The sequence below is a fragment of the Stegostoma tigrinum genome, chromosome 4 (assembly GCF_030684315.1).
Source record: "Stegostoma tigrinum isolate sSteTig4 chromosome 4, sSteTig4.hap1, whole genome shotgun sequence".
Taxonomy (NCBI): domain Eukaryota; kingdom Metazoa; phylum Chordata; class Chondrichthyes; order Orectolobiformes; family Stegostomatidae; genus Stegostoma; species Stegostoma tigrinum.
In genome coordinates, this window is record NC_081357.1 from 6,107,522 (window position 1) to 6,134,256 (window position 26,735).

At 45.0% G+C, this 26,735-nt stretch overlaps 1 protein-coding gene across 1 annotated transcript in view; it reads left to right on the plus strand.

The window, feature by feature from the left end:
* The window catches only part of LOC125452340 (dynein axonemal heavy chain 8-like), a 1,165,100-nt gene that overhangs the window by 106,968 nt on the left and 1,031,397 nt on the right, over positions 1-26,735 (plus strand). Inside the window, exon 7 of the mRNA XM_059645122.1 lies at positions 21,729-21,889. Coding sequence (XP_059501105.1) covers positions 21,729-21,889 — 161 coding nt within the window. The remainder of the gene's footprint in view (positions 1-21,728; positions 21,890-26,735) is intronic.

Below are 26,735 nucleotides of genomic sequence, written 5' to 3' on the forward strand. Positions count from 1 at the left end.
CCAGTGAGAACAACCCAAGTTTCTTCCCCCTCTCCTCATAGATAATGCCCTCCATACCAGGCAACATCTTGGTAAGACAGTGTGGAGCTGGAGGAACACAGCAGCCCAGGCAGCATTAGAGGAGCAGACAAGCTGATGTTTCTGCAGAAGGTTTCTTGACTTGAAACGTCAGCTTTGCTGCTCCTCTGATGCTGCCTGGCCTGCTCTGTTCCTATGGCTCCACGCTGTGTTATCTCAGATTCCAGCATCAGCAGTTCTTACTATCTCTGAACATCCTGGTAAATCTTTTTGTACCCTCTCCACGGTGAATACTGACACAAAGTACTCATTTAATACCTTGCCAACACTTCATGCTCATTCCTAGAGTCAACTGCATTGTTGTGGGTCTAGAATCACATGCAGGTTCAGACTAGTTAAGAATGCCAGCTTTCGCTACCTAAAGGGCATGAGTAAAGCAGATGGATCTTTATGGCAATCAATAGTTGTTACATGGACACCATTAGGGCAGCTTTTATAGTTAATATAGCAGTGGTGGTATTCAATCCATTATTCTCTGAGCTCTAACCTGGTGTTCTGGATTATTTGTTCAGTCACTATCTCCCTACGCTTCCCTATTGCCTGATTATGATTAACATAGTAGGGGAGATGATGGCATTGTGATATTATTGCAGGACTAGTAATCTAGAGGGCCAGGTAACATTCTAAGGTCCTGGTTTCGAATTCCACCATGGCAACTGGTGGAATTTGAATTCAATACATTATCTAGAATCAAAAGTCTAATGATGAACAGGACTCGATTGTCATAAAAATCCATCCATTTCACAAAAAGAAGGAAAAATTGCAATCATAGCTGGTCCCACCTGGTTTACATGTAATTCCAGACTACCAGCAATGTGGTTGACTCAGCACTGCCTTCTGAATTGGCCTAGAAAGCCATTAAGTTATATCAACTGCTAGAAAGCTCAGGACATACTTCTAGACTAAGCTGAAGCAGGTAGTAAAGGAAGCAACAAGGGGGGAAATCATACTTGATCGCATCCTCAACGACCTGCTTGCTACAAATGCATCTGTACAGGACAGTATTGTTAACAGTGACCATTGTACGGTCCTTAAGGAGATGAAGACACATCTTCACATTCAGAGTTCCCCATATCAGGTTGTAGGCACCATAACTAGGTAAGTGGGATATATTTTGAACAGATCTAGCACCTTAAGAATGGCATTCGTGAGGTACTTTGGGCCATCTGCAACAGCAGAGTTATATTCCAAACTCCAATCTGCAACCTCATCACCCATCTTATCCCTCATTCTAACATTACCATCAAGTGAAGGGATCCACCCTGGTGTCATGAAGAATGCAGTGGGATATGCCATGAGTAGCAATAGGCATACCTAAATATGCTTTATTAACCAGGTGAAGCTACAAAACAGAACTACTTGCATGCCAGGCAGTTTTAGCAGTGAGTGATAGAGCTAAACCATTCCAGAGCCAGCAGATCATATCTGAGTTCTGCAGTGTTGCCACAGATTTTTGGATTTCTGCTCAATTTGACTGACTCAGTATTCTCATATTTTCTGCCATTGCCAACCTCATTTACCTCTTTGCTTTCCCTATCAATTCTGATAAATCCTAATCTGTCTTGAATAATTCATTGAAAGCTTGGCTGCATCATGCCCTTCATGTCCCTCTTTAATCACAGAGGCTTGACTTTGCCTCCCATACTTTTTCCTCTTTGTTGGAATGTTTCCAGTCTATATCTGAAGTGCCTTTTCCTTGAGGGCCATCCATAATTCTAGTACAGTATTTCCTGGAAGTTGCTGGTTACATTTTTCCCAAGTTAAGTCCCTTCACATCCCATTAAAATTAACATTCTTCTAGTTTAAATATTTTACTTCAGATCTTTCCTTACTATGCTGTATTACCGTCAAAACTTCATTATTGTTCACTGTTACTCAATTTCTTTGTTATTTTGTTCAATTAGCCCATTTTATTTCCCAGCACACTATCCAGAAATGCTTAAACTTATTTGGAATTTCATTTATTAACTTTGCTGGTTGGAGTCATAGCTATCAAAAAGGAGGATAACTGTGATTGTTGAAGGTCAGTCTGCTTATCTCTGCACAAGTTCCATAGCATAGTTTCCTCATCCCAATCATATTCAGCTGCTTCATCAATGACCTTTTCCCCATCATAAGGTTGGAACTGAGGATATTCGCCGATGATTGCACAATATTCAGCACCATTCATGGCTCCTCAGATGCTGAAATGGTCTATGTTCAAATGCAACAAAAGGATAATATCCAGGCTTAGGCTGACAAGTGGCAGGCAACATTTGCGCCATGCAGATACTAGGCAATTAGCATCTCCAATAAAAAAATAAGAATTTTAACCACCTCCCATTGACATTCAGTGACTTTACCATCACTGAATCTTCCACTTTACATGTCCTTGGTGTTACCATTGGCCAGAAACTCAACTAGACTCACCTCATTAAAACAATGGCTGTAAGAACCAGTCAGAGGCTACAGTACAATGGCAAGTAACTCACCTCCTGACTCCTGTAAGCCTGTCTGCAAAACACAAGTCAGGAGTGTGATAGAATACTCCCTACATGTCTGGATGAGTGCAGCTCCAATAATATGCAAGAAGCTTGACACCATCCAGGACAAAGCAGCCTACTTAACTGGCACCAATCCACAAGAGTCTACTTCTTCCAACACTGACACTCAGTAGCAGTTGTATTTACTATCTACTTCACCAAATTCACCAAAGATTCTTAGACAGCACCTTCCAAACCCATGGTCACTTCTATCTAGAAGGACAAGGGCATGGAAACGACCTGCAAGTTCCCCATCAAGCCACTCACCATCCTGACGTGGAAATATAGAATCCTTACGGTGTGGAAGCAGAGAGAATGTATATGGGTAAGGGTTGCACCTTTAGTGATTGCATGGAAATAGGCCATGGGAGTATTGGAAGGTGTTGGGGGTAGTGGAGGAGTGGGTTTGAGTATCTTGGAGGGAATAGTTCAAATGGAATGCTGACAAGGGAGACCAGGAAAATATATTTCTGGTGGCAGGATCCCACAGGAGGTGGTGGAAATGGTGGCTTAGGAGCCTTTGGATAAGGATGGTGGACCTTAATGTTGTGGGAGGGAAGAGAAGGGTGAGGGAAAAAATGGACTGGATGAGGCTGAGGCTAAGGGCCCTGTCAACCATGGTAGTGGGGAATCCTTGGATCCTCGGTTGAGGAAAAAAGGATGTTTCTGAACCCCTGCCCAGTAGAAGGTGGCATCAACAGAACAGATGCAAGGGAGATGAAGAAGTTGGGAGAATGGAATGCAGACCTTAAAGGAGGCAGGTTTTAAGAATGTAAAGTCCAGGTAACTGTGGGAGTCTGTGTGTTTATAATGAATAATGAATATTGGCCTATCCCCAAATGGAAGCAGAGATATCAATGAAAGGAAGGGAGAAGTCAGAGATCGATCAGGTGGAAGTGAGAGCATGGTGGAAACTAGAAACAAAATTAATATTTTTAATCCAATTGCAATGGAAGAGGGAGGCAGCACCAATTATGTAATTAGTGCACCAGAGAAAGAGTTAAGGGCAGGGACCCCGAGTGTGATTGGAATGGCCAATATCCCAGGAACCAGCCGAGAAACAGACATAATTGGCGCCCGTTCGCGTACGCACGGCCATACATTTGCTCTGAAGAAATTGACAGGAGTTAAAGTAGAAGTTATTCAAAGTGCGGAGGAGCTAGGCCAGGCAGAAAAGTGTGGTACTGAATAGAGTCATTTCAGGCCTTCTCCAGAAGACATGGAGAGCCCTCGAACCATCCTGATGAGAGATGGACATGCAGAGGGACGGCATGCCAGTGATGAATAGGAGGTGGCTGATGTCTGCAAATTAGAAATTTTGAGACAGACAGAAAACATCAGAAGAATCTGTGGTTGTTTCGCTCGCTGAGCTGGTTCGTTGGTTCGCAGATGTTTCATTACCTTGCTGGGTAACATCATCAGTACAGCTTCCGATGAAGCATTGTTGTGTTTTCCTGCCAGGTATTTAAACTCTGGGGTCCATTGGATTTGCTTACCTCATTTCTGGTTTTCCTTTGCAGTGGCGTATTTATAGGGTCTGGTTCTGTGTGTTTGTTGATGGCCTTCTTGGTGGAGAACCAGACATCTAGGAATTCTCGTGTTGTCTTTGTTTGGCCTGTCCTAGGATCCTGGTGTTTTCCCAATCAACAAACTTGGTGGTTCTCCTTATCCATGTGAATAGAGATAAGTGAGTATCAGTTGTGCTTTTGTTGCTAGTTGGTGTTCATGTTACCCTTGTGGCCAATTTTCTTCCTGTCTGTCCAATGTAATGTCTGTCGCAGTCCTCACATGGAATTTTGTATATTGGTTCTGTCCATAGTGGGTAAGGGGTCTTTGGTTCGAGTTAGCAGTTGATGTAGGGTCGATGTGGATTTATGTGATACTTTGATGCCCTATAGTCATAGGAGTCTTGTGGTCATTTCAGATATGTTCTTGATATATGGTAGCGTGATGAGTGTGTTAGGGCATGCAGTATCTTCGTTGTTGTTCATGTGATAGGCATTGTCAGATCCAGTTGTTCAGGTATCCATTGTCCTTAAGTACTTGGTGGAGGTACTCCCCTTCTTTGTGGCACAATCCTGGGTTGCTACAGTGTGTTGTCACTTGTTTAAATAGTGTTTTCATAAAACTTCATTTCTGGGTGTTGGGGTGGTTATGGTTGAAATTCAGTACTTCGTCAGTGTGTGCTTTTTCTGTATACCTTCATCAGGAGTTCCCCATTGGCCCTACATTCTGCCATGATGTCCAGGAATGGGAGCTGTTTGTTCTTTTCCTCTTCCGTGGTGAATTTGATGCCACTGAGTGTTGTTTATTAGTTGCTATGTCTGTTTGATGATGACAAAAGTGTTGTTTGATTTGCGAGAGGGCCATGCATTCGAGTCTCTGCATCACCACTTCTGCTGTTAGCCCAGAAATAGGTGACCCCATGGGTGTCCTGTTGATCAGTTTGTAGATTTGGCCATTAAAGGTAAAGTGGGCCATGAGGCATAGGTCTAGAATTTCAGCATGTTGTCTGTAGAGATGGTTTCCCTCGGGTCTCATTCTTTTAGTAGTGTTGCAAGTGTTTCTCTTGCTGGTGATATGTCAATCAATGTGAATAGGACGGTAATGTCAATCTACGATTTGGTAGCTGTCCTCTAGTCATTGGAGACAGTGAGGTGATGTGAATCACTGTGCAATAGGACGAAGCTTGGCTCTCGTTACAGCTTGAAGAGACATTTGCGTCAATGACAGAGTGGTAGAGGAATGACTGTCTGCCTCAGAAGATGTCCCCAAAGGTGACTGCATCTATTCACCTGCTACGATGGGGTTGATTCGGTTTTCTTGACTGACCCACTAAACCATGAGTGAGCTGCTGTGTTTTGTTCTCAATATCAGTTGCCAGACTCGGAATGGATGAAACAGGTTATTCTGAAGAGCAGATAGAACATAGAACATAGAAAAGTACAGCACAGTACAGGCCCTTCGGCCCACAATGTTGTGCCGTGGAATAATCCTAATCCAAAAATAAAACAACCTAACTGACATTCCCCTCAATTCACTGCTATCCATGTGCATGTCCAGCAGTAGCTTAAATGTCACTAATGACTCCGCTTCCACGACTACCACTGGTAAACTCTTCCATGCACTCACAACTCTGGGTGAATAACCTCCCTCTGACGTCTCCTCTATACTTTCCTCTTAACACCTTAAAACTATGACCCCTCGTGGCAGTCAACCCTGCCCTGGGGAAAAGTCTCTGGCTATCGACTCTATCCATGCCTCTCATTACCTTGTCCACCTCGTTCAGGTCACCTCTCTTCCTCCTTCTCTCCAGAGAGAAAAGTCCGAGCTCAGTCAACCTTTCCTCATAAGACAATCCCTCCAGTCCAGGCAGCATCCTGATAAACCTCCTTTGCACCCTCTCCAAAGCCTCCACATCTTTCCTGTAATAGGGCGACCAGAACTGGACACAATATTCCAAGTGTGGTCTCACCAGGGTTTTGTAGAGCTGAAGCCTAACCTCGTGGCTCTTAAACTCGATCCCCCTGTTAATGAAAGCCAAAACACCATATGCTTTTCTTAACAACCTTATCCACGTGAGTGGCAACTTTGAGGGAGCTATGCACTTGAACACCAAGATCCTGCTGTTCCTCCACACTGCCGAGAATCCTGCCTTCAATCCTATATTCAGCATTTAAGTTCGGCCTTCCAAAATGCATCACCTCGCATTTATCCAGGTTGAACTCCATCTGCCATTTCTCAGCCAGGTCTGCATTCTGTCACTGTCTCGCTGAAGCCTGCAATAACCCTCGATACTATCAACGGCACCTCCAACTTTTGTGTCATCAGCAAACATACTAACCCACCCCTCAACCTCCTCATCCAAGTCATTTATAAAAACTACAAAGAGCAGAGGCCCAAGAACAGAGCACTGTGGGACACCACTCAGCAGTGACCTCCAGGCAGAATATTTACCATCCACAACCACTCTCTGCCTCCTGTCAGCCAACCAATTCTGAATCCAGACAGCCAAATCACCCTGTATGGACGTGAGTTTGCTCGCTGAGCTGGAAGGTTAGTTTTCAGACGATTCGTCACCATTCTAGGTAACATCATCAGTGAGCCTCCGATGAAGCGCTGGTGTTATGTCCCACTTTCTATTTATCTGTTAAGGTACAGCTGCTCGCGGGTGGCACTCTGACGGATGGCATTGGTTTCCCATCTTCGGGCCAGTATTAGCGTATTACGCTCATAGGTGCTAGCGAGTTTTGAGAAGATTTGTAGCTCAGGTTGAGGTTCTGGATGTGAGTTTTCTCGCTGAGCTGGAAGGTTAGTTTTCAGACGTTTCGTCACCATTCTAGGTAACATCATCAGATGTTGATGATGTTACCTAGAATGGTGACAAAACAACTGAAAACTAACCTTCCAGCTCAACAAGCAAACTCACATCCAGAACCTCACCCTGTATCCCATACCTCCTGACTTTATGAATGAGCCTGCCGTGGGGAACCTGATCAAATGCCTTGCTGAAGTCCATGTACACCACTTCCACTGCTCAACCCTCGTCAACCTGTCTTGTGACCTCCTCAAAGAACTCAATAAGATTTTCCAAATAGTCATAAATCCTATCCCACAGAATTCTTTCCAAAACCTTGCTGATCACAGACGTAAGACTGACTGGTCTGTAATTTCCAGGGATTTCCCTATTCCCTTTCTTGAAAAGAGGAACAACATTTGCCTTCCTCCAATCTTCTGGTACGACTCCAGTGGAGAGTGAGGCAGCAAAGATCTTCACCAGTGGCTTCGCAATCTCCTTTGTCACTTCCCGGAGCAACCTAGGATAAATCTGGTCTGGCCCTGGGGACTTATCAATCTTAATGTTCGCTAAAATTTCCAGCACATCAACTTCCTCAATCTCGATCTGTTCAAGCCTGTTCTTCTACTCCTCAAAGTTCTCATTCACAACAAGGTCCCTTTCCTTAGTGAAAACCGAAGCAAAAAACTCATTTAGGACTTTCCCTATCTGCTCAGACTCCACGCACAAGTTCCCTACGCTATCCCTGATCGGCCCTACCTTCTCCCTGATCATTCTCTTATTCCTCACATATGAGTCAAATGCCTTCGGGTTCTCCCTAATCCTTCCTGCCAAGCCTTTTTCACGCCCCCTCCTGGCCCTCCGTCCACTTTTGAGCTCTTTCCGAGCAAGCCTGTATCCTTCTTTAGCTGTGCTAGACCCTTGCTTCCTCCACCTTACGTCAGCTGCCTTTTTCTTTTTGACGAGAAGCACCTCTGTTCCCGTCATCCAAGGCTCCTTAATCTTACCCCTTCTTACCCGTCTCAGAGGAACAAATTTATGCATCACTCGCAACAACTGCTCCTTAAACAGCTTCCACATGTCTGTTGTGCCCCTTCTGTTAAACAATTGCTCCCAATCTGTACTTCCCAACTCCTGCCCCATAGTGTCATAGTTTCCTTTTCCCCAGTTAAATATCTTCCCCTGGTAACTGCTCCTTTCCCTTTCCATGTCTATGGTAAATGTGAGGCTGTTGTGGCCACTGTCGCCAAAGTGTTCTCCCATCACGAGATCTGACACCTGTCCTGGCTCATTGCCGAGCACCAAATCCAAAGTGGCCTCCCCCCTCGTTGGCCTGTCCACATACTGAGTAAGGAAACCCTCCTGAACACACCTGACAAAAACGGCTCCATCCAAACCAACTGCACTAAGGAGGTTCCAATCAATATTGGGAAAGTTGAAGTCACCCATAACAACAACCCTGCTACGTTTGCACTTTTCAGCAGTCTGCCGGCCTATGAGTACTTCGATCTCCCTACGGCTGTTTGGGGGTCTGTAGAAAACCCCCAGTGAGGTGACTGCTCCGTTGCTGCTCCTGACTTCCACCCATACTGACTCAGCCAACAAACCTTCCTTGGCAACCTCCGTAGACGAGTCCTCATCAAAGGTTCTTTCAGCCACCGTTATACTGTCCTTGACCAACAAAGCCACACCTCCCCCTCTTTTACCACCTTCCCTGACCTTAATGAAAGATCTAAACCCTGGAACCTGCAACATCCATTCCTGACCCTGCTGTATCCATGTCTCCGAAATGGCCACAACTTCAAAGTCCCAGGTACCTATCCAAGCTGCAAGCTCACCTCCCTTATTCCAGATACTCCTTGCGTTAAATTAGACACACTTCAATCCAGCTTGCTGTCTGCCAGCACACTCCTGTGACATTGAGGTCCTGTCCGTGTCCTCCCTACTCTCATCCTCCTGTGTACTCGGACTACACCTCAGTTTCCCATCCCCCTTCTGAGCTAGTTTAAATCCACCCGAATAGCACTAGCAAATTTCCCACCCAGGATATTAGTGCCCTTCTGGTTCAAGTGGAGACCGTCCTGTTTGTAGAGGTCCCACCTTCCCCAGAATGAGCCCCAATTGTCCATGTACCTGAAGCCCTCCCTCCTGCACCATCCGTGCAGCCACGTGTTCAGCTGAAATCTCTCTCTGTTCTTTGCCTCGCTATCACGTGGCACGGGTAACAAACCAGAGATCACCACTGTTTGTTCTAGCTCTCAGCTTCCACCACAGCTCCCTGAAATCCTGTCTGACATCCCTATCCCTCTTTCTACCTCTGTCGTTGGTACCTATGTGGACCACGACTTGGGGCTCTCCCTTCAGGACCCCAAAAACACGATCCAAGACATCACGGACCCTGGCACCTGGGAGGCAACACATCAACAGTGAGTCTCTTTCGTTCCCGGCAAACCTTCTATCAGTTAGCAAAACTTCCATGCAGTAGACGAGTCCTCATCAAAAGTTCACAAAGCTCATGATCAGGATGAATCCCCTGGAAGCTCTGTTTTCTAATCATATTTCTCATACAGTATGCCCAGTATCTGCTGATTGAGGGATGATTTTAAAGGCTTGTCATTGGCTTGGAGCTTGGCATCTAAATCATTGCCAGTTCTTCTCAATCCTAATATCCCACATCAGCTTAAACTTTTCAGGGGAGGGTTAAATGCTCTTGGAAACCTTGTATCGAAACTCGATAATCTCATTTGATTGAAAAATATGTTATTGGAAAATGCTTCTGACTGATTAATATATAGAACATAGAACATTGCAACACAGTACAGGCCCTTCGACCCTCGATGTTGTGCCGACCTGTCATCCCGATCTGAAGCCCATCTAACCCACACTATTCCATCTACGTCCGTATAGAACGTAGAACATTACAGCACAGTACAGGCCTTCCGGCACTCGATGTTATGCCGACCTGTCATGCCGATCTGAAGCCCATCTAACCTACACTATTCCATGTACATCCATATGCTTATCCAATGACGACTTAAATGTACCTAAAGTTGGCGAATCTACTACCGTTGCAAGCAAAGCGTTCCATTCCCGTACTACTCTCTGAGTAAAGAAACTACCTCTGACATCTGTCCTATATCTTTCACCCCTCAATTTAAAGCTATGCCACTTCGTGCTCGCCGTCACCATCCTAGGAAAAAGGCTCTCCCTATCCACGCTATCTAACCCTCTGATTATTTTATATGTTTCAATTAAGTCACCTCTCAACCTTCTTCTCTCTAACAAAAACAACCTCAAGTCCCTCAGCCTTTCCTCGTAAGACCTTCCCTCCATACCAGGCAACATCCTAGTAAATCTGCTCTGCACCCTTTCCAAAGTTTCCACATCCTTCTTATAATGTGGTGACCAGAACTGTACGCAATACTCCAAGAGCGGCTGCACCAGAGTTTTTTACAGCTTCACCATAACCTCTTGGTTCCGGAACTCGATCCCTCCATTAATAAAAGCTAAAACACTGCATGCCGCCTTAACAGCCCTGCCAACCTGGGTGGCAACTCTCAAGGATCTGTGTACATGGACACCGAGATCTCTCTGCTCATCTACACTACCAAGAATCTTACCATTAGCCCTGTACTTTGCCTTCCGGTTACTCCTACCAAAGTGCATCACTTCACACTTGCCTGCATTAAACTCCATTTGCCACCTCTTAGCCCAGATCTGCAGCTTATCTATGACTCTCTGCAACCTCCAGCATCCTTCGTCACTATCCACAATCCCACCGACCTTAGTGTCGTCTGCAAATTTACTAACCCATCCTTCTACGCCCTCATCCAGGTCATTTATAAAAATGACAAACAGCAGTGGACCCAAAACCGACCCTTGCGGTACACCACTAGTAACTGGTCTCCAGGATGAACATTTCCCATCAACTACCACCCTCTGTCTTCTTTCAGCAAGCCAATTTCTGATCCAAACTGCTATATCTCCCACAATTCCATTCCTCCGCATTTTGTACAATGCTTGTCCAATGTTGACTTAAATGTACTTAAAGTTGCCGAATCTACTACCGTTGCAGGCAAAGCGTTCCAATCCCTTACTCCACTCTGAGAAAAGAAACTACCTCTGACATCCGTCGTATATCTTTCACCCCTCAACTTAAAGCTTTGCCCCCTCGTGCTCGCCATCACTATCCTAGGAAAAAGGCTCTCCCTATCCACCCTATCTGACCCTCTGATTATTTTATATGTCTCAATTAAGTCACCTCTCAACCTTCTTCTCTCTAACGAAAACAGCCTCAAGTCCCTCAGCCTTTCCTCGTAAGACCTTCCCTCCATAACAGGCAACATCCTAGTAAATCTCCTCTGCACCCTTTCCAAAGCTTCCACATCCCTGCTAATTAATAGACCTTGCACTTCAGAAATACCCTTTCATGTTATCCATAGTCGCACTGTGCTATGAAGAATTGCATGTCTGTTTCCTACCATCTGACGTGCTTGGTCAAGGCATTCAACCGTCCCTTACCTTAGAACACGGAAACTCAGAAAATAGGAGCAGGAATCGCTGGCCCATCAAGCCTGCCCTGCCAGTCAATGAGATCAATTTCTGCCTTACCACCATTTTCCTGCATTTTCCTTCACTTTCATGATATCGCTTGATGTTTTTACATGTAGAAATTAGTGAACTCAATAGACAATAGACAGTAGACAATAGGTGCTGGAGTAGGCCATTCGGCCCTTTGAGCCAGCACCACCATTCATCGTGATCATGGCTGATCATCCACAATCAGTATCCTGTTCCTACCTTATCCCCATAACCCTTGATTCCACTATCTTTAAGATCTCTATCTATCTCTTTCTTGAAAGCATCCAGAGAGTTGGCCTCCACTGCGTTCTGGGGCACAGCATTCCATATATCCACCATTCTCTGGGCGAAGAAGTTTTTCCTCAACTCTGTTCTAAATGGCCTACCCCTTATTTTTTAAACTGTGTCCTCTGGTCCTGGACTCACCCATCAGCGGAAACATGCTTCCTGCCTCCACAGTGCCAGTCAGACAGACTCAGTCTTGAACATGATCCGTGAAGGTTCTACACAGCCTTCTTGCGTAAATACTTCCAAGAATACATCATCCTCTTGGTGAGGCAGTGGCCTGGCCTTGCAACGGAGCTGGAGACTCCTGGTTGTAGTCCGGTCAGAGTAGGGATTCCTAACGTTGGCAATGCAACGACTATAATGAGGTCACAAAGTGTAGAGCTGGATAAACCAGGCAGGCCAAGCTACATCTTAGGAGCAGAAAAGCTGACGTTTCGGCCGTAAGGGTCTCGGCCCGAACCATCAGCTTTTCTGCTCCTAAGATGATGTTTGGCCTGCTGTGTTCATCCAGCTCTACACTTCGTTATCTTGGATTCTCCAGCATCTGCAGTTTCTGTTATCTCTGATATGACTATGATGAGGTCAGCCAGGTGGCCCTCATAGAATATGAGTTCCCTAATTGGGACTGTTAATCTAGTCCAGTCAGAGAATCCTGGTTGACAGATTAGAACAGGAATGTCAGGCATCCTGTCCACTCTTTGAGAGCTGGCTCTGTGGGAGTTGGATCAGTGTCAAGGACTCTCCATATGTAAATAAAGGGTGACTTGGTGACAGCATACCAGCCTCTGTGGCGTTCTGTCAGATGAGGCGGTGCATTGGTGGCAGTATGGTATGACCTGAGTGGGGATTCCTGGTGTCATTGAGGCAGCAACAGAGCCGGGGACTCTGGTTGCTGTTGTGGCAGACCCAGAGTGGGGACTTCTGATTATTAATGAGGTGTTGGCAGTGGCAGCTCCTTGTTATGGTAGGCACAGAGCCGGGTCTCCTAGTTGTTGGTGAAGTGATGGCGGTAGTGGAGACATGGACTGCTGGTTGTGGGGTGAGTGTGGATTCAGCACAAGACCTGGCATTGAAAATGGTTTCAGTGAGGTGGGTCCAGTGACAAAGAACTGGCGCTTAAAGTGTGGTGACTCTGACATTGGTGAGTGTGGCAGAAGCGAGGTGTTGGAACAGGGCTTGTACGTGTAGGTACATTTGTGAGCTGGCTGAGGGCCCATGGAAGAAGTGGCGGAACTCAGATAGACTTTCTTCCAGTTAACACGTTTTATTCTTCTTTCACTCCATCATAGAATCCCTACAGTGTGGAAGCAGGCCCTTCAGTCCACATCAATTCTCACAGCATCCCACCCAGACCCATCCCCCTATAACCTACCTAATCTACACATCCATGAACACTAGGGCAATTTAGCATAGCCAATCCACCTGCTTGCACATCTTTGGATAGTGGGAGGGAACCGGAGCACCTGGAGGAAATCCATGCAGACATAGGGAGAATGTGTAAACTCCATTTAGACAGTCGCCCGAGGGTGGAATCGAACCTGGATCCCTGGCGCTGTGAGGCAGCAGTGCTAACACTGAGCCACCGTGTCGCCCAAAATGGAAATGACAATTAATCATTCAATTCAATTCAAGAAATTTCTCCTCGTTTGCGTCTTAAATGACTGCTCTTACTCTGTGATTCTAGAAACTAGGGGAACATCAATAAGCTCACTTCTAGTTCTTTGAAACTCTAGAGCTTACAAGCCCAGTTTCTTCAAATTCCTTTCATAAACCAGAAGATGGTCATAAGACATTCCTGCCAAAGCGGGGATTAGTCTGGTAAGGAACCATTATACATCCTCTGTGTCACCTGTGAAGACAACATCTTTTTACTTCTGATGGAGGGTCTAGGCCCAAAATGTCAGCTTTTGTGCTCCTGAGATGCTGCTTGGCCTGCTGTGTTCATCCAGCTTCACACTTGGTTATCTTTTTACTTCCTTTGTTTTTCAACTGTGGATTGATAAAGGAATATACTAATCTAAACTAAGGAGACTGGGCAAACAGATGGCTGTAGTTTTGAAAATCACATTAACTGGAACACATGTTGTGTGTTCAATAATAAACCTGTTTGAAGATGGTAATAAACACTTCTGGAACAGGTGGAACTTGAACTCAGACTTTCTGGCTCAGAAGTAAAGATAGTACTACAGCACTACAACATTGAGTGTTATTTATAATGTTATCTATTCTGGTACAAAGAGCAAAAGCAAACATCAAGGAGGCAATGAGCCCTGAACCAGGGGACACTTGCTTTACAGCAACAGTCTGATTGGCTCTTGCCAGGTAACCAAGGCTTGTGTGGGGTCAGAGAAACAGGCGAATATTCAGCTTGCAAAGCAAAAGTACAAAAAAAAATTTGTGTCTCTCTCCTGTGTGAGAGTTCAGAAAGCCTCAAAAACAGCCAGCTGTCTTCCATTTACCTTTCGCTGCAAATCCCTTCAATGACAGTGACAGGGCAAATACTGAACCAGCAAATGAAAGGCAGCAACAGTGTACAAATAAAGGTGTCTCATTGACAAAGATGAAGAAGAATCTAAAGGAAGAATAAGAAAATAACTCAGCAAATCCTGTAGAGGTAACAAGAACTGCAGATGCTGGAGTCAGAGATAAACAGTGTGGAGCTGGAGGAACACAGGTGGCATCAGAGGAGCAGGAAAGTTGACATTTCAGGCCAGGACCATTCTTCAGCAAATCCTGTAGTCTAAACTGGTGATATCAAACAGTGTTTCCCTGATTTTTTAAAACTTTTTCCACCTTTAATGTCTACATCTTATCTGTCTTTGAGTGTTTATCTGTTTGTGAAGGGAGGAATTTAAGAGGGGTAGTGTTACGTTCCAATAAAGGCCAAGAGGTCAAAGTGTTAAACAGCAGGAGTTTTGTTATGGAGATGTTTACTCTGCAGACATCAAGGTTAAACTGAAGTATTTCCCACCCAAGATAATAAAATGTGAGGCTGGACGAACACAGCAGGCCAAGCAGCATCTCAGGAGCACAAAAGCTTTTGTGCTCCTGAGATGCTGCTTGGCCTGCTGTGTTCGTCCAGCCTCACATTTTATTATCTCGGAATCTCCAGCATCTGCAGTTCCCATTATCTCTGATACTATTTCCCACCCAAAATGGTTTATGATGTCATCATTAAGTCATTTGTTCGGACACTTAAAGTGACAAGCCACCATATTAATATACATATTAATCGTAAAGCAGCAGCCTTCTTGCTTTCAGCATCAGGAGTAGTAAGAGCGCGAGCCGGGTAGTGAACTAATATATTTGGGCATTGTCTAAACCCGAAACACTGCATGTATAGTGTCTCCCACCCATCCTCCTCCTCTAACCAAAAAAATGGAGGATCGGTAAGGTAAGGGCTTTTATTTTATTCTTCTGGAAATCTAGAGTGGAGGGAATGGAAGCTAGGGCAGTTGCATGCTCCTCTTGCAGGATGTGGGAGGTAAGGGACACTACTGGTGTCCCTTCTGACTTCACCTGCGACAAGTGCACCCAACTCCTACTCTTCACTGACTGCCTTAGGGAACTGGAGCTGGAGCTGGATGAACTCCAGATCATTCGGGAGGCTGAGGGGGTGATAGAGAGGAATTCTAAGGAGGTGGTCATGCCCAAGGTACAGGAAAAGTGTAGCTGGGTGACTGCCAGGAGGGGGAAAGGGAATAGGCAGACAGTACAGGGATCCCTGTGGCCCTCAATAATAAGTATACTGTTTTGGATACTGTTGGGGGGAATGACCTACCAGGGGAAAGCCATAGGGGCCAGGTCTCTGGCACTGAGCCTGGCTCTGTGGCTCGGAAGGGAAGTGGGGAGAATAGGAAAGCGATAGTGATAGGAGATTTACTGGTTAGGGGAACAGATAGGAGATTCTGTGGTATTGAGTGGGTCTCCTGGATAGTATGTTGCCTCGTGAGTGCCAGGGTCAGGGATGTCTCGGATCAGGTCTTCAGGACTTTTAAGGGGGAGGGAGAGCAGCTAGAAGTCATGGTACACAACAGTACCAATGACATAGCTAGGAAACAGGATGAGAACCTGAAAAGTAATTATAGGGGGTTAGGATGGAATCTGAAAGCTAGGACGAGTGGAGTAGTAATCTCAGGATTACTACCGGTGCCACGGGCTAGTGAAGCTAGAAACAGAGAGAGCGCAGCTGAACACATTGCTACAGAGCTGGTGTAGGAAGGAAGGCTTTGGGTTTGTGGATCATTGTGATACCTTCTGGGGAAGTTGTGTCCTATACAAGAAGAGTGGGTTGCACCTGAACTGGAGGGGCACCAATATCCTGCGGGGTGGGAGGTTTGCGAGAGCTATTTGGGAGGGTTTAAACTAGTTTGGCAGGGGGCTGAGAACCAGAACTAGAGACAAGAGGATGGGGTAGCCAGTGTACAGACAGATAGAGCAGGCAGAGAATCTGTGAGGAAGGATAAGCAGTTAATAGGGCAAAGTGGCAGTCAGTGTGACGGATTGAGGTTTATCTACTTCCTTGCAGCATGGTGTCAGGAATGTAGGTGACGAACTTAGAGCATGGGTCAGTACTCGGAACTACGATGTTGTGGCCATTACAGAGACTTGGATAATTTTGGGGCAGGAATGGTTGTTGGATGTTCTGTGGCATAGATGTTTCAATAGCAATAAGGAGGGAGGTAAAAGATGTGGGGGAGTGGCATTGCTAATCAGGGCTGGTATCACAGCTGCAGAAAGGGAGGTCATGGAGGAGGGTTTCTCTACTCTGTCATTATGGGGTGGAAGTCAGAAACAGGAAAGGAGCAGTCTCTTTATTGGGAATTTTCTAAAGACCCCCAAATATCAGCAGAGACACTGAGGAACAGTTTGGGAGACAGATTTTGGAAAGGTGCCGAAGTAATAGCATTGTTGTCATGGGCAACTTCAACTTCCCTAATATAGACTGGAATCTCCTAAGTGCAAATAGTTTGGATGGAGCAGATAATAAAGTGTGAAGCTGGATGAACACAGCAGGCCAAGCAGCATCTCAGGAGCACAAAAGCTGATGTTTTGGGCCTAGACCCTTCATCAGAAACTCTGATGAAGGGTCTAGGCCTGAAACATCAGCTTTTGTGCTCCTGAGATGCTGCTTGGCCTGCTGTGTTCATCCAGCTTCACACTTTGTTATCTTGTATTCTCCAGCATCTGCAGTTCCCATTATCTCTGGATGGAGCAGATTTTGCCAGGTGTATCCAGGAAGGATTTCTGACTCAATATGGAGGTAAGCTGACTAGAAGGAAGGCCATATGGATTTGGTGCTTGGTAACGAACCAGGTCGAGTGTCAGTTCTCTCAGTGGGAAGCATTTAGGTGACAGTGATCACACCTCCCTGACTTTTACTATAGTCATGGAGAGGGATAGGAGCAGACAGTATGGGAAAGTATTTAATTGGGGGAAGGGGAATTATAATGCTATTAGGCAAGAGCTACAGAGCACTAATTGGGATTAGATGTTCTCAGGGAAATGCACAATAGAAATGTGGAGGTTGTTTGGGCGGCAGTTGTTGCAGGTACTGGATAGGTTTTTCCCACTGAGGCAAGGAAAGGATGATAAGGTGAAGGAATCTTAGATGACAAGACATGTTGAACACCTAGTCAAGAGGAAGAAGGGCTCTACAGGTCCACAAGGTAGCCAGGAAGGAACTGAAGAATGGCCTTAGGAGAGTTAGAAGGGATTATGAAAAAACTTGGCGGGTAGGATCAAGGAAAACCCCAGGGGCTTTCTTTACTTACATGAGGGACATTAGGGTGGCCAGCATGAGGGCAGGGCCAATCAGGGACAGTGGAGGGAACTTGTGTGAAGAGTCAGAGAAGGTAGGGGAGGTCCTTAATAAACACTTTGCTTCAGTATTCACCAGTGAGAGGGACCTTGCTGTTTATGAGGACAGCATGAAACAGACAGATATGCTTAAACGGGTTGTTGTTAGGAAGGAGGATGTGCTAGAAATTCTGAAAAACATGAGGATAGGTAAGTCAAGATAACAAAGTGTGGGGCTGGATGAACACAGCAGGCCAAGCAGCATCTTAGGAGCACAAAAGCTGACGTTTCGGGCCTGGATCCTTCATAGATAAGTCCCCTGGGCCAAACGGGATAAACCCAACATTACTATGGGAAAGGAGGGAAGAAATTACTGCCCCTTTGGCAATGATCTTTGCATCCTCACTCTCCACTAGAGTAGTGCTAGAAGATTGGAGGGTGGCAAGTGTCATTTCCTTGTTCAAGAAAGGGAATAGGGATAATACTGGCAATTACAGACCAGTCAGCCTTACTTCTGTGGTGGGAAAATTATTGGAGAGGATTCTGAGAGAAAGTATTTATGATTATTTGGAAAAGCACAGTTTAATTAGAAATAATCAGCATGGCTTTGTGAGGGGCAGGTCATGCCTTACAAGGCTTACTGAATTTTTTTGGGGATCTGTCAAGACACATTGATAATGGTAGAGCAGTGGATGTGGTGTACATGGATTTTAGCAAGGCATTCGATAAAGTTCCACATGGTAAGCTCATTCAACAAGAAGGGAAATATGGGATTCAGGGAAATTTGGCTGTCTGGATACAAAACTGGCTGTCCAATAGAAGACAGAGGGTGGTAGTAGATGGAAGTATTCAGCCTGGAGCTCGGTGACCAGTGGTGTTCCGCAGAGATTTGCTCTGGTACCTCTGCTCTTTGTGATCTTTATAAGTGGAAGGGTGGGTTAGCAAGTTTACTGATGACATGAAGGTTAGAGAAGTTGTGGACACCGTGGAGGGCTATTGAAGGTTGCAACGGGACATCAACAGGATGCAGAGCTGGGCAAAGAAGTGGCAGATGGAATTCAACCTAGAAAAGTTTGAAGTGATTAATTTTGGAAGGCCAAATTTGAATGCAGAGTTCAGGGTTAAAGACAGGATTCTTGGCATTGTGGAGGAACAGAGGGATCTTGGAGCCCACGTCCGTAGATCCCTCAAAGTTGTGACCCAAATTGTTAAGGTTGTAAAGAAGATGAATAGCGTATTGGCTTTCATTGACAGGGGAATTGAATTTAAGAGCCTTGAGGTTACGCTGCAGCTCCATAAAACTCTGGTTAAACTGCACTTGAATATTGTGTTCAGTTCTGGTCACCTCGTTACAGGAAAGATGTGGAAGCCTTAGAGAGGGTCCAGAGGAGATTTACTAGGATGCTGCCTGGACTGGAGGGCAGGGCTTATGAGGAAAGGTTGAGGGAGCTAGGGCTTTTGTCATTGGCGTGAAGAAGGACGAGAGATGACTTGATCGAGGTTTACAAGATGATGAGGGACATAGATAGAATGGATAGTCAGAGACTTTTTCCCAGGACGGAAATGATTGTGAGGAGGGGGCATAATTTTAAGGTGATTGGAGGAAGATATAAGGGAGATTTCAGAGGTAGGTTCTTCACATAGAGAGTAGTGGGCGTATGAAATGCGCTGCGAGCAGTGGTAGTGGAGTCAGATACTTTAGAGACTTTTAAGCAGCTCTTGGATCGACACATGGAGGATAGTAAAATGTATGGTGTGCAGGGTTGATTGACCTTACTAGGATAACAGGTCGGCACAACATGGTGGGCTGAAGGGCCTGAACTGTGCTGTACTGTTCTATGTTCTATGTTCTGTGTTGTAACATTCTTCCTTTTGAAGATCAAAGGTTCCTGTCATGAAAACATTCACAATATTTGCAATCATCTATCCAACACTCAGTCGGTAAGACGTTCTAGAGGACAGTGATTTCAGTGTGATTGTTAGCACACCTTAGGAACCTGTTTATTTTTCTCATTGGCCTTAATCTCTAGTAATTCAGGAGTACTAGGGACATCATTTGCACTGTCTTTTCCTGAGTCAACTGAATGTTTGGAAGTTCATACAGTGTTGTGGTATTTTCCATGAAGTTATTGTCTCTCGCAGATTCTCCAGTTACTGTTCTGTCCTCAGGGATAGCTACATATCTATTTGGCACAATTATTTGTGAATCTTCAATTAACGTTGCCTCTAGCATAATTATTTTAGTTGCTAAGAGTTGATCTGCGTTACTCTTGTCTGCAGAAGACTGGCATGTCTTTGCAATGGTGATGCTCATATCTGAGATAACTCCACAAAGACTGCTATCCCATCACCCCTGATTTACAGAGTACATGATACTGACCCAGTTAGCAAAGAGATGGCTCCCAAAGTGAAAAGTTCCCATGACACTCGTGTTTATATCTGTCAACCAGGGCTCCCTGATTGGACCAGGTTAACAGCCCTAAGCAGGGAACTGATATCTTGTTCAACTGACTGACATCGTTCCAATCATGGCAATCCTCTCTCCCCCCACCCCCCCCCCCCCCCCCACCGTCCCCACCCCCCTTATAAACCCTGGGACACAGGCCTGTTGTTGTTCCTGTAGCTTCTCCTGGGGCACTTTGTACCAGGTCCAGTTCCTCCGTCTCTGCCTGGAATACTGGCAGCGTGTACCAGACTGTGGCTCACGTCTTATGCTCAGAGCATCTCGGCTGAAATGAATCAGCTTTCTTGAGGAGATAATAGCATCGAGGCTGCTGTGTCCATCTCACCTCAGACGTTTCTTTGATGATGGGTGAAGGGCTAGAACCCACAGGTTCTGACAGCCTTGCCTGAAGTTTTGAGGGACTGGTTATGTTTTGCTCCTGCCCAGTTTGCAAGGTTGCAGCTTTCATGTGGTCCACATGCTTGTTCAGGACTGCCTCACCTACCTAAACGTTATATGTCACAGGACCTCACCCTGCATGGACCATGCCTTTTACCCATTCCCAACTTCAACCCCTGAAATAAACTGCCTCTCTCGCTTATAGAGTCTTGTGTCCGGATTGGTATTCCTGATGGGTTTTACCCTGCCTTCGTCAGGCCCGGGAAGATCAGATTTAACCAGATATGGAGTCTTTTCCCCAAAGGCAGCGACCTTTGCTTGGAACAATGACTCTTACTCCCCATAATAATATGCCATCCTCGATCGTGATCTGGTCTTGGGTTCAGGAAGGTTTCAATTCTGGTTGTGATGACCCGTTTGCTTTCCCCCGTGGCACCACCAGTGGTGTGTCCACCAGTGGGAGGCAACTCAAGGCATCTGCATTTGCCACTTGGCTTCCCAGACCATGTTCGAACTTGTAATTGTATTCACACAGAATAAGAGCCCAACACTGAATTCAGCCTTAAACAATGGGTGGCATGGCCCTGTCTTCTTTAAGTAGCCCTAGCAGGGGTTTGTGATCTGTTATTATTACAGATGTACAGCCATAATGGCATTGGTGAACTATCTCACACTAAATGTGACTACCAAACCTTCCTTATCTATCTGGACATATTTTTGCTCAGCATCAGCCAGACTCTGGGAAGCATGCGCTATCCAGCGCACCGTTCCTCTCCGCTGGGCCACTGGTGAGCCAACACTACCCTGATACCATAGGGGGAAGCATTGTGTGTCAGTACAGCATCGCATTTGGGATAGTTGTGTGCCAGCACCTAAGACGATGATAACTGTCTAAACAACCCTTTCATCTCTGCTGTTTAACAGACAGGTCAAATAGACCAGTCTTTTTTAATTCCTGCACTACCTTCCTGTTCCTTCTTCAGTGTCTTGACAGTCATAGGTTAGATGTAAAGGAGATTTCACAATGAGGGGGGACATTAGCTGTGTGAAATAGCCGCAATTGTTAAAAAGCTTCGGGGAATTTTACAAAGAAATGTTTAAAATTTTGAAAGTTTTGGAGGAGTAGATAAGGCCAAACTGTTCTAACAACAATAGGGATGTTAACCAGAGGAAATAGAATCAAGGCTGTTGGCAAAACAATCAGAGGAGAGATATGGGGAAAGTTTTCAATACCAAAAGTTATCATCGGCAAACATTGCCTTAAGGAGTGGTAGCAAGTTGCATGATCTTTCTGTTCTCTATTATTTTATATTTTATTTAGGTACAAAAACAAGTCTGGAAAAAGCTGTTGTGCTGAAGAGTGAGAAACTTGATCTTAGTTTGCTCCGTTCATTTGAGCAAGTGAAAGCTGCAGCGTCAAATCCAGAAATGATTTTACAGCTTGAAAATTTACTTTTGACATGGCACAATCAATTGGAACAGGTTTGTGTTTAATCTTTGAGCATTTTGCTCACATCATTCTCGAAAATAATAAGCTTGACATGGTTAATTTTTAATTTCCCATCATATGTATCATTGAAATGCCTGTGTGAGAAAGGGAGTCTTGTATGTTGCAGTCACAAAACTTGAAAATTTCTCTCCAAACCACACACATCCTAATTGCGATTAAATCGCCATTTCTTTACTGTTACTGGGTGAAAATCATTTTTTGAACTGGAGGCCTGTGACCGGCGCTGTTTCACAGGAATCGGTGCTGGGTCTACTGTGTTTGTCATTTCCATAAGTGATTTGGATGAGAATATAGGAATCATGGTTAGTAATTTTATGGATGACACCAAAATTAGTGGTACAGTGTTCAGTGAAGAAGGTTATCTAAGAGTATGATGGGATCTTGTTCAGCTGGGCCAAAATGCAGAGTGGCAGATGAAGTTTAATTTGAAATAAATGCGAGACGTTGCATTTTCATTAGACAAACAAGGGCAGGACTTACACAGTTGATGGTAGGGCCCTGGAGACTGTTGTTGAACAGAGACACCCAGCCGTATATGTGCATAATTCCTTCATAGTGGCATCATAGATAGACAGGGTGGTGAAGAAGGTGTTTGGCATGTTTGCCTACATTGGTCGGAGCATTGCGTGCAAGAGATGGAATGTCATGTTGCGACTATGCAGAATGTTTGTGAGGCCACTTTTGGAGTATTGTGCACAATTCTGGTTGCCCTGCAATAGGAAGGATGTTAGTAAACTGGAAAAGGTGCTGAAAAGACTTACAAGGATGTTACTAGACTGGAGAGTTTGAGTTATGAGGAGAAGTTGGCTAGGCTGGGACTTATTTTCCTAGAGTGTAGGAGTTTGTGACATGATCTTGAAAGTTCATAAAATCATAAAGGACATAAAAAGGGGGAATAGCTAATGCCTTTTCCCTAGAGTGGGGGAGTTCAGAACGAGAGAGCAAAATTTTAAGGTGACAGGGGAAAGATTTAGAAGGGACCTGAGGGTCAACTTTTTGCCCCTGAACGGCTTGTAAATAGAATGAACTACCAGCAGAAGTGGTTGATGCAGGTACGGTTATGACATTTAAAAGACATTTGGACGGGTACATGAACAGGAAAGATTTAGAGGGATATGGCTCAAGCACAGACAAATAGAACTAGTTCAGTTTGGGATACCTGGTTGGCATGGATGAGTTGAACTTATGGGTCTGTTTCTGGGCTGTATGATTCTGTTGCATTTTGGATATACTGATACCGTGGATTACGGCTATTCAAGAAGGCTTCATGAGGGTAATTGTTTTCCCAGCAATAGTCCCTACATCCATTGTAAGAATGAATAAAAACAGTCAATTCACTTTGTATCTTTAGTAATATTTCACTTTTTTATTCTGTCACTTTAACTCTCAATCTAACCTTTGGAGTGAGAAGAGAGACAGACAGAAACATTATTGTGTATGAGTCTAAAATTTAGAGGCCTGACCATGAATTAAACTGTTTGCAAATAAGTTCTCCAACCTCAAAAACCAAATCGATCTTCCCAAATGCACCAGCCACAAAGTCATAGAACATAGAACACCTCAGCGCAGTACAGCCCTTCGGCCCTCGATGTTGTGCCGATCTCTGAAAACTAAACTGAAGCCCATCTAACCTACACTATTCCATTATTATCCATATGTTTATCCAATGACGATTTAAATGCCCTTAAACTTGATGAGTCTACTACTGTTGCAGGCAGGGCATTCCATGCCCTTACTACTCTCTGAGTAAAGCACCTACCTCTGACATCTGTCCTATATCTATCACCCCTCAATTTAAAGCTATGTCCCCTCGTGCTAGCTGTCTCCATCCGAGAAAATAGGCTCTCACTGCCCACCATATCTAATCCTCTGACCATCTTGTATGTCTCTATTAGGTCACCTCTTAACCTTCTTCCCTCTAACGAAAACAGCCTCAAGTCCCTCAGCCTTTCCTCATAAGACCTTCCCTGCGTACCAGGCAACATCCTGGTAAATCTCCTCTGCACCCTTTCCAAAGCTTCCACATCCTTCCTATTATGTGGTGACCAGAACTGTATGCAATACTCCAAGTGTGGCCGCGCCAGAGTTTTGTACAGCTGCAACATGATCTCATGGCTCCACAACTCAATTCCTCTACCAATAAAACCTAACACACTGCATGCCGTCTTAACAACCCTATCAACCTGGGTGGCAACTTTCAGGGATCTATGTACATGGACACCGAGATCTCTCTGCTCATCCACCCTACCAACAATCTTACCATTTGGCCAGTACTCTGTATTCCTGTTACTCCTTCCAAAGTGAATCACCTCACATTTTTCTGCATTAAACTCCATTTGCCACCTCTCAGCCCATCCCTGCTGCTTATCTATGTCCCTCTGTAACCTGCAACATCCTTGCACACTATTCACAACTGCACCGACTTTAGAGCAGGGACAGGCATGGATAGAGCAGGGACAGGAATAGTTGTTGCATGTTCCGGGATTTAGATGTTTCAGTAAGAGCAGAGAAGATGGTAAAAGGGGCGGAGGTGTGACATTGTTGGTCAAGGACAGTTCGAGCACTATAGATGAGTCAGTTTTTGTGCAGTGTGTGCAGGAGGGCTTCCTGACACAATATGTAGACAGGCCAACAAGGGGCGAAGCCACATTAGATTTGGTACTGGATAATGAGCCTGGCAGGTGTTAGATTTGGAAATAGTTGAGCACTTTGGTGATAGCAATCACAATTCTGTTATTTTTACTTTAGTGATGGAAAGGGATAGGTGTGTACCACTGGGCAAGAGTTATAGCTGGGGGAAAGGCAGTTACAATGAGATTTGGCAAGATTTAGGGAGCGTAGGATGGAGAAGGAAACTGCAGGGGATGGGCACATTAGAAATGTGGAGCTTATTCAAGGAAAAGCTCCTGTGTGTCCTAGATAAGTATGTACCTGTCAGGCAGGGAGGAAGCTGTAGAGTGCAGGAGCCGTGGTTTACAAAGGAGGTGGAATCTCTGGTCAAGAGAAATAAGAAGGCTTATGTTAGGATGAGATGTGAAGGCTCAGTTAGGGCGCTTGAGGGCTACGAGGTAGCCAGGAAAGACCTAAAGAGAGAGCTCAGAAGAGCCAGGAGGAGACATGAGAAGTTGTTGGCAGATAGGATCAGGGTAAACCCAAAGGCTTTCTACAGGTATTTAAGGAATAAAAGAATGACGCAAGTAAGATTAGGCCCAATCAAGGATAGTAGTGGTAAGTTGTGTGTGGAGTCAGATGAGATAGGGGAAGCGCTACGTGAATATTTTTCAACAGTATTCACTCTAGAAAACGACAATGTTGTCGAGAATACTGAGATACAGGCTACTAGACTAGGTGGGATTGAGGTTCACAAGGAAGAGGTATTAGAAATCCTTCAGAGGGTGAAGATAGATAGGTCCCCTGGGCCGGATAGGATTTATCCTTGGATCCTCTGGGAAGCCAGGGAGGAGATTGCCGAGCCTTTGGCATTGATCTTTAACTCGTCATTGTCTACAGAAATAGTGCCAGATGACTGGAGGATAGCAAATGTTTCCCTGTTCAAGAAAGGGAGTAGAGACAACCCTGGTAATTATAGACCAGTGAGCCTTACCTCAGTAGCTGGTAAAGTGTTGGAAAAGGTTATAAGGGATAGGATTTATAATCATCTAGAAAAGAATAAATTTTATTAGGGATAGTCAGCACGGTTTTATGAAGGGAAGGTCGTGCCTCACAAACCTTATTGAGTTCTTTGAGAAGGTGACCAAACAGATAGATGAGAGTAAACCGGTTGATGTGGTGTATATGGATTTCAGCAAGGCGTTCGATAAGGTTCCCCACAATCGGCTATTGTACAAAATGCGAAGGAATGGAATTGTCGGAGATATAGCAGTTTGGATCAGAAATTGGCTTGCTGAAAGAAGACAGAGAGTGATAGTTGATGGGAAATGTTCATCCTGGAGAGCAGTTACTAATGGTGTACCGCAAGGGTCGGTGTTTGGTCCACTGCTGTTTGTCATTTTTATAAATGACCTGGATGAGGGCGTAGAAGGATGGGTTAGTAAATTTGCAGATGACACTAAGGTCGGTGGAATTGTGGATAGTGATGAAGGATGCTGTAGTTTGCAGGGAAACATAGATAAGTTGCAGATCTGGGCTGAGAGGTGGCAAATGGAGTTTAATGCAGACAAGTGTGATGTGATGCACTTTGGTAGGAGTAACCGGAAGGCAAAGTACAGGGCTAATGGTAAGATTCTTAGTAGTGTAGATGAGCAGAGGGATCTCGGTGTCCATGTACACAGATCTTTGAAAGTCGCCACCCAGGTTGACAGGGCTGTTAAGAAGGCATACAGTGTTTTAGCTTTGATTAATAGAGGGATCGAGTTCTGGAACCAAGAGGTTATGGTGAAGCTGTACAAAATTCTGGTGCGGCCGCACTTGGAGTATTGCGTACAGTTCTGGTCACCACATTATAAGAAGGATGTGGAAGCTTTGGAAAGGGTGCAGAGGAGATTTACGAAGATGTTGCCTGGTATGGAGGGAAGGTCTTACGAGGAAAGGCTGAGGGACTTGAGGCTGTTTTCATTGGAGAGAAGAAGGTTGAGAGGTGACTTAATTGAAACATATAAAATAATCAGAGGGTTAGACAGGGTGGATAGGGAGAGCCTTTTTCCTAGGATGGTAACGGCGAGCACGAGGAGGCATAACTTTTTAATTGAGGGGTGCAAGATTTAGGACAGATGTCAGAGGTAGTTTCTTTACTCAGAGAGTAGTAAAGGAATGGAACGCTTTACCTGCAACGGTAGTAGTTTCGTCAACTTTGGGTAC